This window comes from Lithobates pipiens, unplaced genomic scaffold (assembly GCF_037356315.1).
Source record: "Lithobates pipiens isolate NorthernLeopardFrog02 unplaced genomic scaffold, aLitPip1_a1.2 Scaffold_10, whole genome shotgun sequence".
NCBI classification, from domain to species: Eukaryota; Metazoa; Chordata; class Amphibia; order Anura; family Ranidae; genus Lithobates; species Lithobates pipiens.
In genome coordinates, this window is record NW_027507686.1 from 31,329,036 (window position 1) to 31,342,561 (window position 13,526).

At 43.0% G+C, this 13,526-nt stretch overlaps 1 protein-coding gene across 4 annotated transcripts in view; it reads left to right on the forward strand.

The window, feature by feature from the left end:
* Positions 1 to 13,526, forward strand: part of ZC3H18 (zinc finger CCCH-type containing 18) — a 137,073-nt gene that overhangs the window by 16,434 nt on the left and 107,113 nt on the right. For all 4 annotated transcript variants that reach the window (XM_077453372.1, XM_077453374.1, XM_077453375.1 and 1 more), the window contains 2 exons: positions 86 to 1,052; positions 9,434 to 9,518. In XM_077453372.1, the coding sequence (XP_077309498.1) occupies positions 99 to 1,052; positions 9,434 to 9,518 (1,039 nt within the window). In that variant the 5' untranslated portion in view covers positions 86 to 98. The remainder of the gene's footprint in view (positions 1 to 85; positions 1,053 to 9,433; positions 9,519 to 13,526) is intronic.

Consider the following 13,526-nt stretch of genomic DNA (forward strand, 5'->3'; position numbering starts at 1 on the left):
TTGGGGTAGTAACACACACACACCCCCCCCCCCCCCCAATGCCACTTATGTCTATTGAATGTTCACATACTTTCCTTTTTTTCAGGTACGTTTGACCAATGGCTGCAGCTGACAGTCCTGAACGAGATCCCCTTTCTCCTGAGGAAATCCTGCCTGACCTTACAGATGATGAAGACGAGGACAGAGACCTCTTATCTGACCATGATCTGGACAGAGACGAGAACAGTAGTGATTTTCTGATCAATAAACGTTCCCCTGATGGGGCTTTTCCGGAGTCCAACTCCCCCATGCCATGGGAGAACCCTTCCCCAAAGGCCATCTATAGCGATTCATTCGATAATAAAGGTTCTGCTGATGACCAAGCCTCTTCAGAACTCGGCTCCCCCATGCCGTGGGAGAACCCTTCTCCCAAAACTCCCTTGGGTGACTTCCTAGACAGTAAAGGTTCCCCAGATTACAGGGGATCCCCAGACCCAAATTCACCTATGCCGTGGGATAATCTTTCTCCAAAAGCTGACACGGAAGAAAGAGACCTGTCCAATCTCATCTCTAAAGCCATTGACTCTTCCCCGAAGGACGACCGAGAACTAGACATTTCTATCAAGGACAATCCAGACTCTCCCATTAATACTGAGGAACCAGACAGGAGCCCCATCAAGTCTCCTCTGTTGGACGATGAAGATCGTCTGAGTGAGATCAAATCTCTGGGCTCTGGCAGCGAACTGACCCGAGACGAGCCCCCTTCTCCTGCTGTCCGCCAAGACAAAGACACCAATGACGACTTGAGGGATGAGGCTTCCTCCGTCATGCGGGAACTGGATGAACATGAACTGGATTATGATGAGGAGGTCCCAGAGGAACCAGCTGGCCTAAATCAAGAGGACGAATCGGAGAAACTTGGTGGTGACGACGAAGATGAGAAAGATGAGAAGGACAAAGATGAGTCTCCTGAGGAGGCCAAGGAGGCAAAAAATGACCAGAAAGATGGGGATGCTCCAAAGGAAAAGAAGAAAGAGGAGGATGATGGAGAGATTGATGAGGGGGAGATTGATGTGAGTACAATTAAAGTTTATTTTATGAAATATCAACCTGGTAATAAATTGGAGTTTAAAGCATAACTTGACATTTTAATATAACTCTAGCTTGTCCGGGTCAAGCTGGCCCAAACAAAATATTTACTGTTCTTGCTCTGCATGCTGTATTAAAGTGGAAGTCCACCCTAACACTTACATTCTCACCCTGCAATCATTAATGTGAGCCAAGTTCAGCCTTATGTCTCAAAATGGAAAAATCCCAGTTTTTCTACCTTTTTTTTTTTTTTTTTTTTTTTTGCAGAATCCAGTGCCGTCACCTGACTTCAATTTTACTTCCTTCTGAGAGTAAAATCAGCCAGTGGGTGTGGTTATTGAAAGCTAGTGACATCACTTCCTGGGAGGGACAATGTTCCTGTGTAGCCAGTGGGCGTATATAGCATGGGGGGAGCTGATCACAGGTTCCTGCCCAGTGTTCTTTCATTGTATATCCTAATTCATGAGAAAATTAAGAAATGGCCCCATCCACACAGGGGGGATGGGAGGTGCAGTGTACATATACAGTATAGCTGTGCACAGGAGAAAGGAACTGGATGCGGGGAGGGCACCTGTTCCCATCTATGCGACTTTGAAAAGGTACCTACAATGGATTGATGCAACTTTGATCCAGAGAGTGTAAATTTGGATCAAAGCTGCACTCAGTCGCACTCTAAATCGTGCAACTATGTGGTTACAATAGTGGAAATGTAGACTAAGGCTCTGTTTCCACTAGTATGAATTGTCATGCGAATTTGGACACACAAATTCGCATGACAAGTCAGAGCCCATTGATTTCAGTGGCACCTGTTGCCATCTATGTGATTTGTTTTTAATTTGCTTTGATGCGACTTTGAGCCAGGGAGTGTAAAGTTGGATCAAAGTCACACTCCAGAGTTACACTCTAGCCTTAGGCTAAACTTCCACTGGTGTGACTCCAAAGCTGTGCGACTTTGAGTGCAGCTTTGATCCAACTTTACACTCTGGATCAAGGTCGCATCAAGTCACATCAAAGTAGTGCAGGCACCTTTTCAAAGTTGTATAGATGGGAACGTTTGACATCAGTGGGCTGTAAGTCGCACTAGTGGAAACTGAGCCTTAATCTCATTTTGTAGCTAACTTTCATGTAGTTCCCTCAGCTGGGCGTGTGCCACACCATGCCATCATAGTGCCCATCACATTGCTGTGCAGAAACAACTATGTGGTTGTACACTGTAGAAAATCTGTAGCGTGCTGCACTGTAATCTATATTGGGCTTCATGTACACGGGATGTTGTTCAACCTCTCCTGAACGATTTAACTTGACAGCTAGAAACCAGCTTCTAAAAACAGGCGTTTAGTCGCGTTTGTGTCTAGAAGCGTTTGAAAAAAAAAATATTTTTTTTAACATGGCCAAAAATGAAAAATGCCTGTAAACGAAACGCTGCTAAATGCGAGTTGCCACGTTTAGCGGCGTTTACCCGCATTTGCCGTTTCAAATGCCTCTAAACAAAGCTTCTGCAAGCATTTTATTTTTTTGGCTTCCAAAAAAAGCCTCTAAACACAACTGCCTAGAAATGACTATAAAGAACCAGTGTACATGTACTGATAAGATAACATAGAGAAGGGTTCAGGAGCAGTTGGGAAAAAAATGCCCAACTGCTCCTAAATGACTGTTTACCAGCAGCAGTGTACATGAGGCCTTAGGCCCCTTTTACACTGGGGCGGTGCGAACGTCGGCGTTAAAGCGGTGCTATTTTTAGTGGCACGTTACCGTCCTTTTAGCGGTGGCCTGCGGCCGCTAGCAGGGGTGGTTTTAACCCACGCTAGCGGCCGAAAAAGGGTTAAAACTGCCCGCAAAGTGCCATGCTGTCTCATTGATTTCAATGGGTAGGAGCGGTGAATACACCGCTCCTTTCACCGCTCCAAAGATGCGGCTAGCAGGACTTTTTTTCACCGTCCTGCTAGCGCACCGATCCAGTGTGAAAGCCCCTCGGGCTTTCACACTGGAGTGAAAGGGGCCATTTTTTTTCAGGCGCTATTTTTAGCGCTGTAGCGCCTGAAAACCGCTCCAGTGTAAAAGAGGCCTTCGGCCCCATTTACACAGGATGCTGCTAAACGTACGTTCAGAGGCAGTTGGCCGCTTTTTTTCAACTGCCATTGAAATCATTCAATGTTATCATGTATTGACCATGTACTAGGAGTGCCAAACCAGTGGCCCACGGAGCCCTCTTATGTGACCCACGACCTCCTTCTGTGGGATGGCAGATTGGCAAGCCCAGATCATGGGTTGCAGACCCGCCATCCCAGAGCATCTGTGTTGTTAATGAAGCCGACAAAGCATGCAGCTGTGGAGCAGAGCTGCATAAGCTGATGCATCCTGTATAGCACCGTCTCTTGCCACAGATGGAGTGATACCAAATGCATTCTGCCTGGGACAGCAACAGCAGGCAATACCTGAATGAGAGTCCTTTATTAAAGGTCAGTTTATTACTAAAATTGCAGTGTATATATGGGCATATCTGCGCAGTGGTTACTGGGATACTTTCAAACTGACCCGCAGGTTACCTGCACTGAGCCATAGACTTCTGTTATCACCTGTGGGTTTGGTGAGCTTTTAGAAAGTGCACCACACCTGCAGGATATAATAGAAGTCTTTGGCAAAGTGTAGCTAACCTGCAGGAAAGACACAGGTGCACTGCGCTGCATTAGTGTGAAAGGCCCCTTTCACAAAATCGGTCCAACTCAATCGGACCCTCCATTCACCTCTATGAAATGGAGTTGTAAACAGATTTGTGTCCTTTTCCAACTGTCTGCCTCCAAAATGATTTGCCCAAAAAAAAAAAAATGAAGGGAATCAATCCTCTTCCGTCAGGGCGGATCGGAACGACGAACCAATAGAGTAGAGTGGGCTGTGTCCGCTCATTGTGGCCCGTGACCGGTTACCAAGTCGCTTAAGTAGCCCTTGCTCTTCAAAAGGTTGGGCACTCCTGATGTACAGTCTCGTTTATTGCCATTTTTAAGAACGTTTCTTCCAAAAAAATGGGTTCAGACGCCAAACGCGATAAGCCACATTTCGTTTATAGGCATTTGTAAGCGCGGCAAAACTGACGTTTTAAACGTGGGTTAATATCTGTCAAATTAAATCATTCAGGAGAGGTTGTAAAAACATCCTGTGCACATGAAGCCTTTGTTTCTAACAAACAGAACATATTTCCAAAGCCTGCAATTCCCCCCCCCAAATGTCCAAAATGAAGCTGTGAAGACAGTAGGAGATCTGATCTGAGAGGAGGGATGGGGGTGGGGCTGGGCAGGTCTAGGCATGCCTGTCTATTTTTTTTTTTTTTTTTTTTTTTTAGAGGGGGGTGGGACTGTGTATCAGAGAAGGACAACGTTTTCAGGAAGTGAGAGGCCCCCATGCAGAATTCAGAAATAAGGAATTAAGGTTGTCCCTGAAGAACAGGAAGAAGCTGATTGGCTTTGATTAGACTTTCTAAGTGACACAATCGGCCATAAAGAAAATGATGTCAAAGATTAAGCTATTTTACATATACTGTAATTCAGGGGCGCCCAACCTTTTGAAGAGTGAGGGCCACTTAAGCGGCTTGGTAACCGGTCGCGGACCACAATGAGCAGAGCAGGCGGATGACAGGTCCGTGCAGAGTGGACACAGCCCACTCTACTCTATGGGTCCTCCGATCCGCCCTGACGGAAGGGGAATGATCCCCTTCTGTTTTTGTGTTGTGTTTTTTTTTTATTTTATTTTTTTTGCGAATTAGATTGGAGGTAGGCGGGTGTAAAAGGACCCAAAACCATTTACATCTGCCGTTTCATAGCGGTGACTGGAGGGTCCGATTGAGTTGTACCGATTTTGTGAAAGGTGCCTTTCAGACTAATGCAGCGCAGTGCACCTGTGTCTTTCCTGTGGGTTAGCTAAACTTTGCCATAGACTTCTGTTATAGCCTACAGGTGTGGTGCACTTTCTGAAAGCTCACCAAACCCGCAGATAATTACAGAAGTCTATGCCTCAGTGCAGGTAACCTGAAGGTGCACTGCACCTGCGGATCAGTTTGAAAGCAGCCCAGTAACCACTGTGCAGATATGCCTTTGGTATCACTTCGCCTGTGGCAAGAGATGGCGCTATACAAGAACCATCAGCTTATACAGATCTTCTCCACAGCTAATTGTTTTGCCAGCCTCATTAACAACACAGATGCTCTGTGATGGCGGGTCTGCCACCCATGAACTGGGCTTGCCAATCTGCAATCCCACAGAAGGAGGTCGTGGGCCACATCAGAGGGCTCTGTGGGCCACATGTGACCCCCGGGCCACTGGTTGGCCACCCCTGCTGTAATTAATAGAAACATTTTAATTTTTGACAGGACTTCCACTTTAACTATATGTATATTCAGCTACACGCAGTATACATCGCTGTGTTCTGGCAGTGGGACATGCACTTCCCTTTTCACTCCTGGAACAAATTGCAGCATTGCTCAGCCATTCACAGGAGGCTTTGTGTTCAATGAATGAATACAAAGCTGTCTCTGGGTGAGGCAGACACGGGGGTTGAGTTACTAAAATTGGAGAGTACACAATCTGATGCAGCTCTGTATAGAAACCAATCAGCTTTCCGTTTTTTTTTTTTCTTTTTTCTTTGTCAAATCTTATTTGAACCAGCTGAAGTAAGAAAGCTGATTGGCTCCCATGCAGAGCTGCACCAGAATTTGCACTTTCCAGTTTTAGTAAATCAACCCCATTGTGACATTCGCTGCCCGCCTTTCCGTCTCAGCCAATCAGGGACATTAAACATGGAGTTAGGCTTTATATTTTCTGTGATGGTTATCTTTCTCCTTTTCTCTAGTGGTAGAGCTATTTAACATTTTGCATTGTAAAGTAGGGTATTCAGCTTTGTAAAAATAGAATTGCTTACCTTTAATGCAATAAAGAGTATCTTGACATTTGCTTGTTCTGGGCTAGGCAGTGCTGGTATCGTGAGATCATCCAAACTCTTCCAGCCCAACACCCCCAAAGTCCTTGTTTATATGCAGATAAAATGAGGGCATAGGTTATGAGCTATATCACATATTTAAGTGCTTATTCACACTATATATGGTGACAGGCGCTTTACTGCATTGTAAAACGTTTGTCACCGCAAGGACACACGGGAAACAATTACACTGCAGCACAACCTAGACTAAAGTGGAGACATGCTGCATTTTATCGCAGCACACCCTACAGAACCTCATGGAACTATACTACAGTGCCAGGGGTATTTGAATTAAATTCACGGAGCTCTGGCTAGTAAAGCTCTTTCAGTAAAAGGCCTGAATTTTGTGCTTTTGACTCCCCCCACCTTATATAAGTGCCCTCAATTCCTCCTCCTTCTTATCACTCTTGTACCATCCTTTTACCACCAGACCCCCCCCCACCCCGCCCGGCACATAAGTTTCCCCTTTCACAAGTGTCCCCGGAGACTTCACAGTTCCCCCTCCTTTTTCTAACTGCTTGCCAACCGCCTCACGCCGATATACGTCTACAGAAGGGCTTGTTACAGGCAAACTAATGTACCTGTATGTTGCCATTTTAAGAGGTGGCCTGCGGGCGCACTTATTGCGATATTTATTCATTTATTTTTGGGGAAAAAAAAAAAAAGTAGAATACTTATCGGCCTAAACTGAGGAAAAATTTTTTTATATATATTTTTTTTAGGATATAGCAAAATGTAAAAAAAATTTCCCAAAATTGTCGGTCTTTTTTTGTTTATAAAAAAATAAAAACCGCAGGGGCGATCAAATACCTTCAAAAGAGAGCTCTATTTGTGGGGAAAAAAAGGACTTCAGTTTTGTTTGGGAGCCACGTCGCACAACCGCGCAATTGTCAGTTAAAGTGACGCAGTGCCGAATTGCAGTGCTCTGGTCAGAAAGGCGTGGTAAATTCTTCCATGGCCGAAGTGGTTAAAGCATGGCCTTCAGTGTTCCCCCCCCCCCCTTTTTTTTTTTTTTAAAATCGGTGTCCTCAGTGTTGTCCCAAACCTACCCCCCCCCCCCCCCCCCATCTGTACATCCGTCCTTTTTTTTACATCCCATCTGGCCCCCCAACCTTTAACATCAATCCACACCCCCCCCCCGCTTATTTTTTTTTTTTTTTTATATCATGGGCCCCTGTTTTTCAGTCCCCCGTCGCATCACAATCTCCCTCTCCTCTTCCCTCTACGTCCGTCCCCCCCCCAGTACAGCAGTACAGTATGTTGGCTTCTTTAATTGGAAAGTAAGATCATAGTATCCCACTCACAAAAGGAAACCTACATAGGACATTCAGGTGGGGCACTGACTCCTCTACTCAGCCATTTGAGGTCACCACTGGGGTCAGGCAGGTTTAGAGATGACGACATGCAGATTTACCACCCTGCCTGACCCCAGTGGTGACCTCCAGTGGCTGAGTAGATGAGTCGGTGCCCCACCTGAATGTCCTATGTAGGTTTCCTTTTGTGAGTGATGCTTTGTTTACTTTTCAGTGAAAGTGATTACACTATGCTGCTGTGCTCTGTAGTTTTTGTAGCAAAGGAGCGCCTCTCCCTGTGTGGGCTGCATGGCAAAGTTGTGGGAACTTTCGTGACTGATGAGCTGATTTTATCACTGGATCTGTTGTGGATGTTGCTTGTGCTACAATGTTGCCAATCCCTTCTGTAGTTTTACTGCAAACATTGTTACAGTTTCTCTTTGTGTGTAGCGCAGATTCGAGCCAAGTAATTACTTTCTTGTGTTACCTAATTCCGACACTAGATGTCACCCAAGGTGCCCCTGGAAAATGTATCTTGAAAAGGCAATATTGATCATGTCACTAGATGTCACTATGTTCACTTAGAAGTCAGAGTAGTTGGGGTTTTAGACTTTTAGAATGGAAATGCACACATTTAATTCACTGCTTACATTACTTAAAGCGGCGTTACATTTTTTTTTTTTTTTTTTTTAAAAGGTGAACAGTCAGCAGCTACAAATACTGCAGCTGCTGACTTTTTTTTTAACAATCGGATACCTACCTGTCCCAGGGTCCAGCAATGTGGGGGAACGAAGCACCGCTCGGCGGCGTCTGCATTTTAACTGTGGTCACCCGGCTGTGGCTTCACAGCCGGGCACCCACTGTGCATGCGCAAGCCGCGCCCGTGACTGGCCACGCAATCATCTGGGACCTGTCGCATGTCCTAGATGATTGACAGAGGGAGGGGGGAGAGGTGATCTCCCTTCTTGCTCTGAGGGAAGTGATGTCAGGAGCCCAGGCGCTGAAGGAGGCAGACTACGAGGGACCACATAGCAACAGGCATTATAAGGCAAGTGTGTTAAAAAAAAAAAAAAAAAAAATCCACATTTTTTTTTTTTTCCAAGCACATTAATTCCCTTCTTGCATTAGGAAGCTTTGTTTATACCTGTTTAGTCAGAGACTCTGATCTCCTCTAGACACCACTGAAATGGATATTTTGATGATAGGCAACTCCTATCCTCATATTGATTAGTGGTTCCAAATTAATAACTACTGCAGTAGGGAAACAGACACAAAAGATACGCTCAGCATCTTTCCAAATAACCGTTCTGCTTTATTATGACGCATGTGAAGGTTTTTATACACATGATTACATAGGTATCACATTAATATTACAAATTGTACGTTTATGGTAACAAGGGGCGTTACATAGGCAGGCTAATTCTAATCATGACTTGAAAGAATGCAAAACATGTACTGAAAACATTGTTAGTGCCGTGTGCACAGTGAGGGCATCGTGCAATACATATAAAATGGAATACAATTATATACAGAACCTACAAATTTCCATTACAGTCTCCTCTTTTGATCAATATTTTGATCACTAACCATACCTGCTATCACCGTTCTCCTTTATTATGACGCATGTGAAGGTTTTTATACACATGATTACGTAGGTATCACATTAATATTACAAATTGTACGTTTATGGTAACAAGGGGCGTTACATAGGCAGGCTAATTCTAATCATGACTTGAAAGAATGCAAAACAAACCTACAAATTTCCATTACACCACTGTCTGACACTTCTGGGTATGTAGGGTAATGTGTTCCCAGCAGGGCACTGTGGTTTCTCCTGCTGACCCCTACACAAAATGGAGTGTGTGGCAGAACCCACAGCACCCAGAGGAGAACACACTGTCCAGCACATCCAGGAGTATTCGGCGTTCAAGAGATGGAAGATTTTTACTGCAAACCAGAAAGGTAATTGCAAAGCTTATTTTACTGGTTGTTGCATCTTCTTCCAGGTCACTTTAATCCCTTTTTTTTTTTTTTTTTTTTAATGACTCTCCTCAGTTTTGTTTTTGCCGGTACTGACCTGTAATATCTCTTCTGTCCAATGTTCTCAGGATGATGATCTGGAGGAAGGGGAGGTGAAGGATCCCAATGACAGGAAAACTAGACCGCGAATGACCTGCCGATTCTTCATGAAAGGTAAGAATGTCTCATCTACGAGGACTCTCCAAAAAATTTCTGCACCATTTTTTTTTTAACTTTTTTTATTTTTTTTATTTTTTTTTATTTATTTAAAACTTCAAAAACAAATGACAACCCTCATACTCAACTGCAAGGTCAGCCGGCTTGCCAGACAGACTAGTCACATGACATTCTCGGACACGACCAATTACTACTCCTCCCGCCCTCACCGTTTCGAGTGTAAATATAAAAGTACGGAAACTTTTTGAAGACCCCTCCTAATACTATTTAAAGGAGTTCTTTAGTCGCAGCAGCATGCACTTTCTTTTTATGATATCTGCAGTGTCATAACGATGCAAACAGTCAATACTGACAATCCAAAATGGGCTTACTAGAAATATCCCCTTTTCATGTTCTGCCTGTCTGCTGGCCATCTTTCCACAACTTTTCTGGATTTCCTGCATTTCTAAGGACAACATATCCCATCGTACCTTACTGCCTTGCAAGCAGCGAATCCTGTGCTGACTCCGCCTCCTGAAACTCCTCCTTTCAGAAGGCAGACTCTGTGAAATGTGTGAGACGGCAGGGCCTTCTACGAGGGCATAGTGAATATGTGTTGCCAAAATTCAAGAAAGTACATGTAAGGTATCTTAATGAGGTTTACAGACTTTTTAAGATGGTTCAGATTAATAGATGTAGGCTGGAAATAATTGGCATACAATGTGGAAAAGATGTGATTTTACGTTTTGACAATGGATACTGTCTGTGGTGACATGGCCGCCTTAAACCCCGTCTTCTGTGGGGTGCTGGATGGCAGAGAATGTTGGACATGGCTATGTAAACAAGTACAAAGCCTATGAATAAATCTCACCTTGTTATATTTGCAGAAAAACTCTATTATATTTTTATTTTTTTTATCTGCATATATGTCTATCTGATTGCCGCCTGGCCACCCTAAGTTTACTGGGGCAGGGGGGCACAGGCATGCTAGATCACTTGAATGTACGTCATCCACCTGTGGGATGCTTGGCGTGCCGCTCCCGTGATGCATGCAGGGGAATGCGGTTTCCAGTACCTGCCCGCTTTGAGCAGCCAGGAGATTGTGTGATTGATATGCAATTACATCAACAAAGCTGTTATGGATGAATTTGCATTCATAACCACTGGGATTCCTGTAATGATGCTGTGATTTTCCCACAGCTATCATATGGTACCTGGGCCAATCACGGCACCCCCTGTGCCGTGGGATAGCAGTGGGATAGTCACAGCACACAATAGTATATCACAGCTGTTATGAATGTAACCCATTCATTCTAGTTCAGAATATTGCTATGTTCATCACTGTAACCCCAATAAGCGTGTTTAAAAAAAAAACAAAAAACAAAGTAGTACAGTGTCACAGTGGTGACAGTTATTTTGATGAAAATATTTAGTAAAAAAAAAGTAAAAAAGCAAAATGTAAAAAAGAATAAAGCATTATATTTATTTTTAACATATTGTCCCCAGTTAGTATCCCTGATCACTGCCACACCAGTCATTTGATGATGCTGCACTGGTGACAGTATGTTGGGGGAGAAAAACAAATCTTAATTTAATTATTTTTTTAATTATTTTTTTTTTTTTCATGCATCGAAAACGCATGGAAAGTAGTTTACTAAAGACATGTAGCAGAATACACTTTTATAACAGAAAAAATAAAATTTGTATTTATTTATTTTTTTCTTTCTAAAATGTTTGGCCTTGTTTTTTGTTTATATAGCAACATATAAAAATCCCAGTGCTGATCAAATACCACTAAAAAGCTCAATTTGTTTTTAAAAATAAAATAAAAATAAATATGAATTTCATTTGTTTAGTGTAGGGCTGCAACTAACAATTATTTTCATAATCGATTAGTTGGCCGATTTTATTGTTTCGATTAATCGGTTACTAACCTTTAACAAAAAAAATGTTTTGCTGCGATTTGCATTTTTACTTATTTTATTCGCCAATTTGTTGTTGGGCAGATTAAAAAACACAAATTGTGTTATTACATGCTTTTCTGCAGCTTCTCCATTGAAGTCTATTGAACCAAAAAAACAAAATGGTCTTTTCCAAATATGCAGCAGCTGAAAATCATGGATGTGAACATGTCCCATAGGAAACCATGTAAATGAACTGTAGTGTGTTTCTGCAAAAAGCACCAAAAAAACAGGTGTGACCCAGTCCTAACATGGGGTTAAAAAAGCAAAAATTTGTACAAAAAGAGCAAATAATCGTAACTTTAATGCCGCATACACACGATCGCAATTTCCGGCCAGATAAAGACAGATGAGAGCTTTTCATCGGAAAATGCGACCATGTATATGCGCCATCGGGATTTAGCTGTCCGAATTTCCGCCAGCCAAAAATTGATGGCATGTTCTCAATTTTTCCCGATGGGAAAACTTTCTATTGGTAATTCAGATCGTGTGTATGCAATTCCGACACGCCAAAAATCACGCATGCTCAGATTCAACTACGAGTCAGAAGCTATTGGCTACTGGCTATTGACCTTCCTTTTTCTAGTCACGTTGTACGTCTCCGCGTTATAAATGATCGGAATGTGATGTGACCGTGTGTAGGCAAGACAGCTTGAACCGAATTCCGTCGGGAAAACAATCAGAGCTTTTTCCAGCGAGAATTCCGATCGTGTGTACGCGGCATAAGGGGTTCATTTTTTACTATGGGACAGTGAAAGTAATATTTACAGTAGTGATTTGCTCTTTTTGTACTATAAAGGGCTATTTTTTTTTTTTTAACCCCATTATGTTAGTGGCCGATTTACTCGATTGTGAAAATAGTAATCGATTATTTTCATAATCTATTAGTTTGTCGATTAATCGATTAGTTGTTTTGGGCCTAGTTTAGTGTTGCAAAGGTAACACGCAATTACCAGGTAAGGTAGCGCAGTCCTGGTCATGAACGGGGTAAAACCTTCTGGAGGTCGAGTGGTTAACGAAACATTGGGTTATTTACAAAAGGCAAATCCACTTTGCACTGCAAGTGCACTTGGAAGTACAGTCGCTCTAAATCTGAGGGGAAGCTCTGCTGATTTTATCATCCAATCATGTGCAAGCTAAATTGCTGTTTGTTTTCCTTGCATGTCCCCCCTCGGATCTACAGTGCAAAGTGGATTTTTCTTTAGTAAATATCCCCCATTGTCTCATTTGTCAGACACAGAAATCATGGCATGATTTCCTTTTGTGTGTGAATCCCATCCTTCAAATTTCTCAGTATTTAGACCTCGTGGTTTATTGTAAATACTGTTTCTCCTGACAGAAGAAAATCTGCGTTTTCCAAACATGTTTGGGTGTGTTTAACCGCGTTTGGGGCTTTAATTTATTTAATTGGCCAGAATGTAAATTTATTATGGCCATTTGAAATGAATAAACGCACTGCTGCTCCTAAACCCCTCTAAAAGCCTATCTGTGCACGGACACATTGGCTTTTATTGGGGTGTGTTCAGGGGCTTAGGCAGAATGCGCCACAATCCACAAAAAATGCCTGTTTAGAAAGAGCGGTGTGCATGAGACCTTAGACAGATGTCAGGAGCAACCCAGGGCAGGGGACCCTCGGGGGCAGGACAGTGTTTTTCAGCATTGGGGATAAGTGTACACAACAGGCTGCCCCGGTTACCTTCCACGTTAGATTGAGTGTAATTTTATTATAGGCCTGTCCAATGAGATTTATTTTATGTTTTTTCTTATTTATGATGCCTTATTTTAATCATTCAGCCAGGTTTTGGAGGTGGAGACTTGCCTTAAAAATCTATTGTCCAGTTTGATTGCACCAATTTATTATGGTCAGTCTATATTCTCCAGCACCTTTGTTATTAAATGGTTTATGGTTTTGGGGACTTTAAATGTGCCCCCCCTCCCGCCCCTCATTTAAGTAGTGAGATGGGGGACACCTATATAGTGTCAATTTGCTATGTATTGTAATGTGATGATATAGTTCTGCTTTGATGGCATTGGGGGTTATTTACAAAAAGGCAAAGCCACTTTG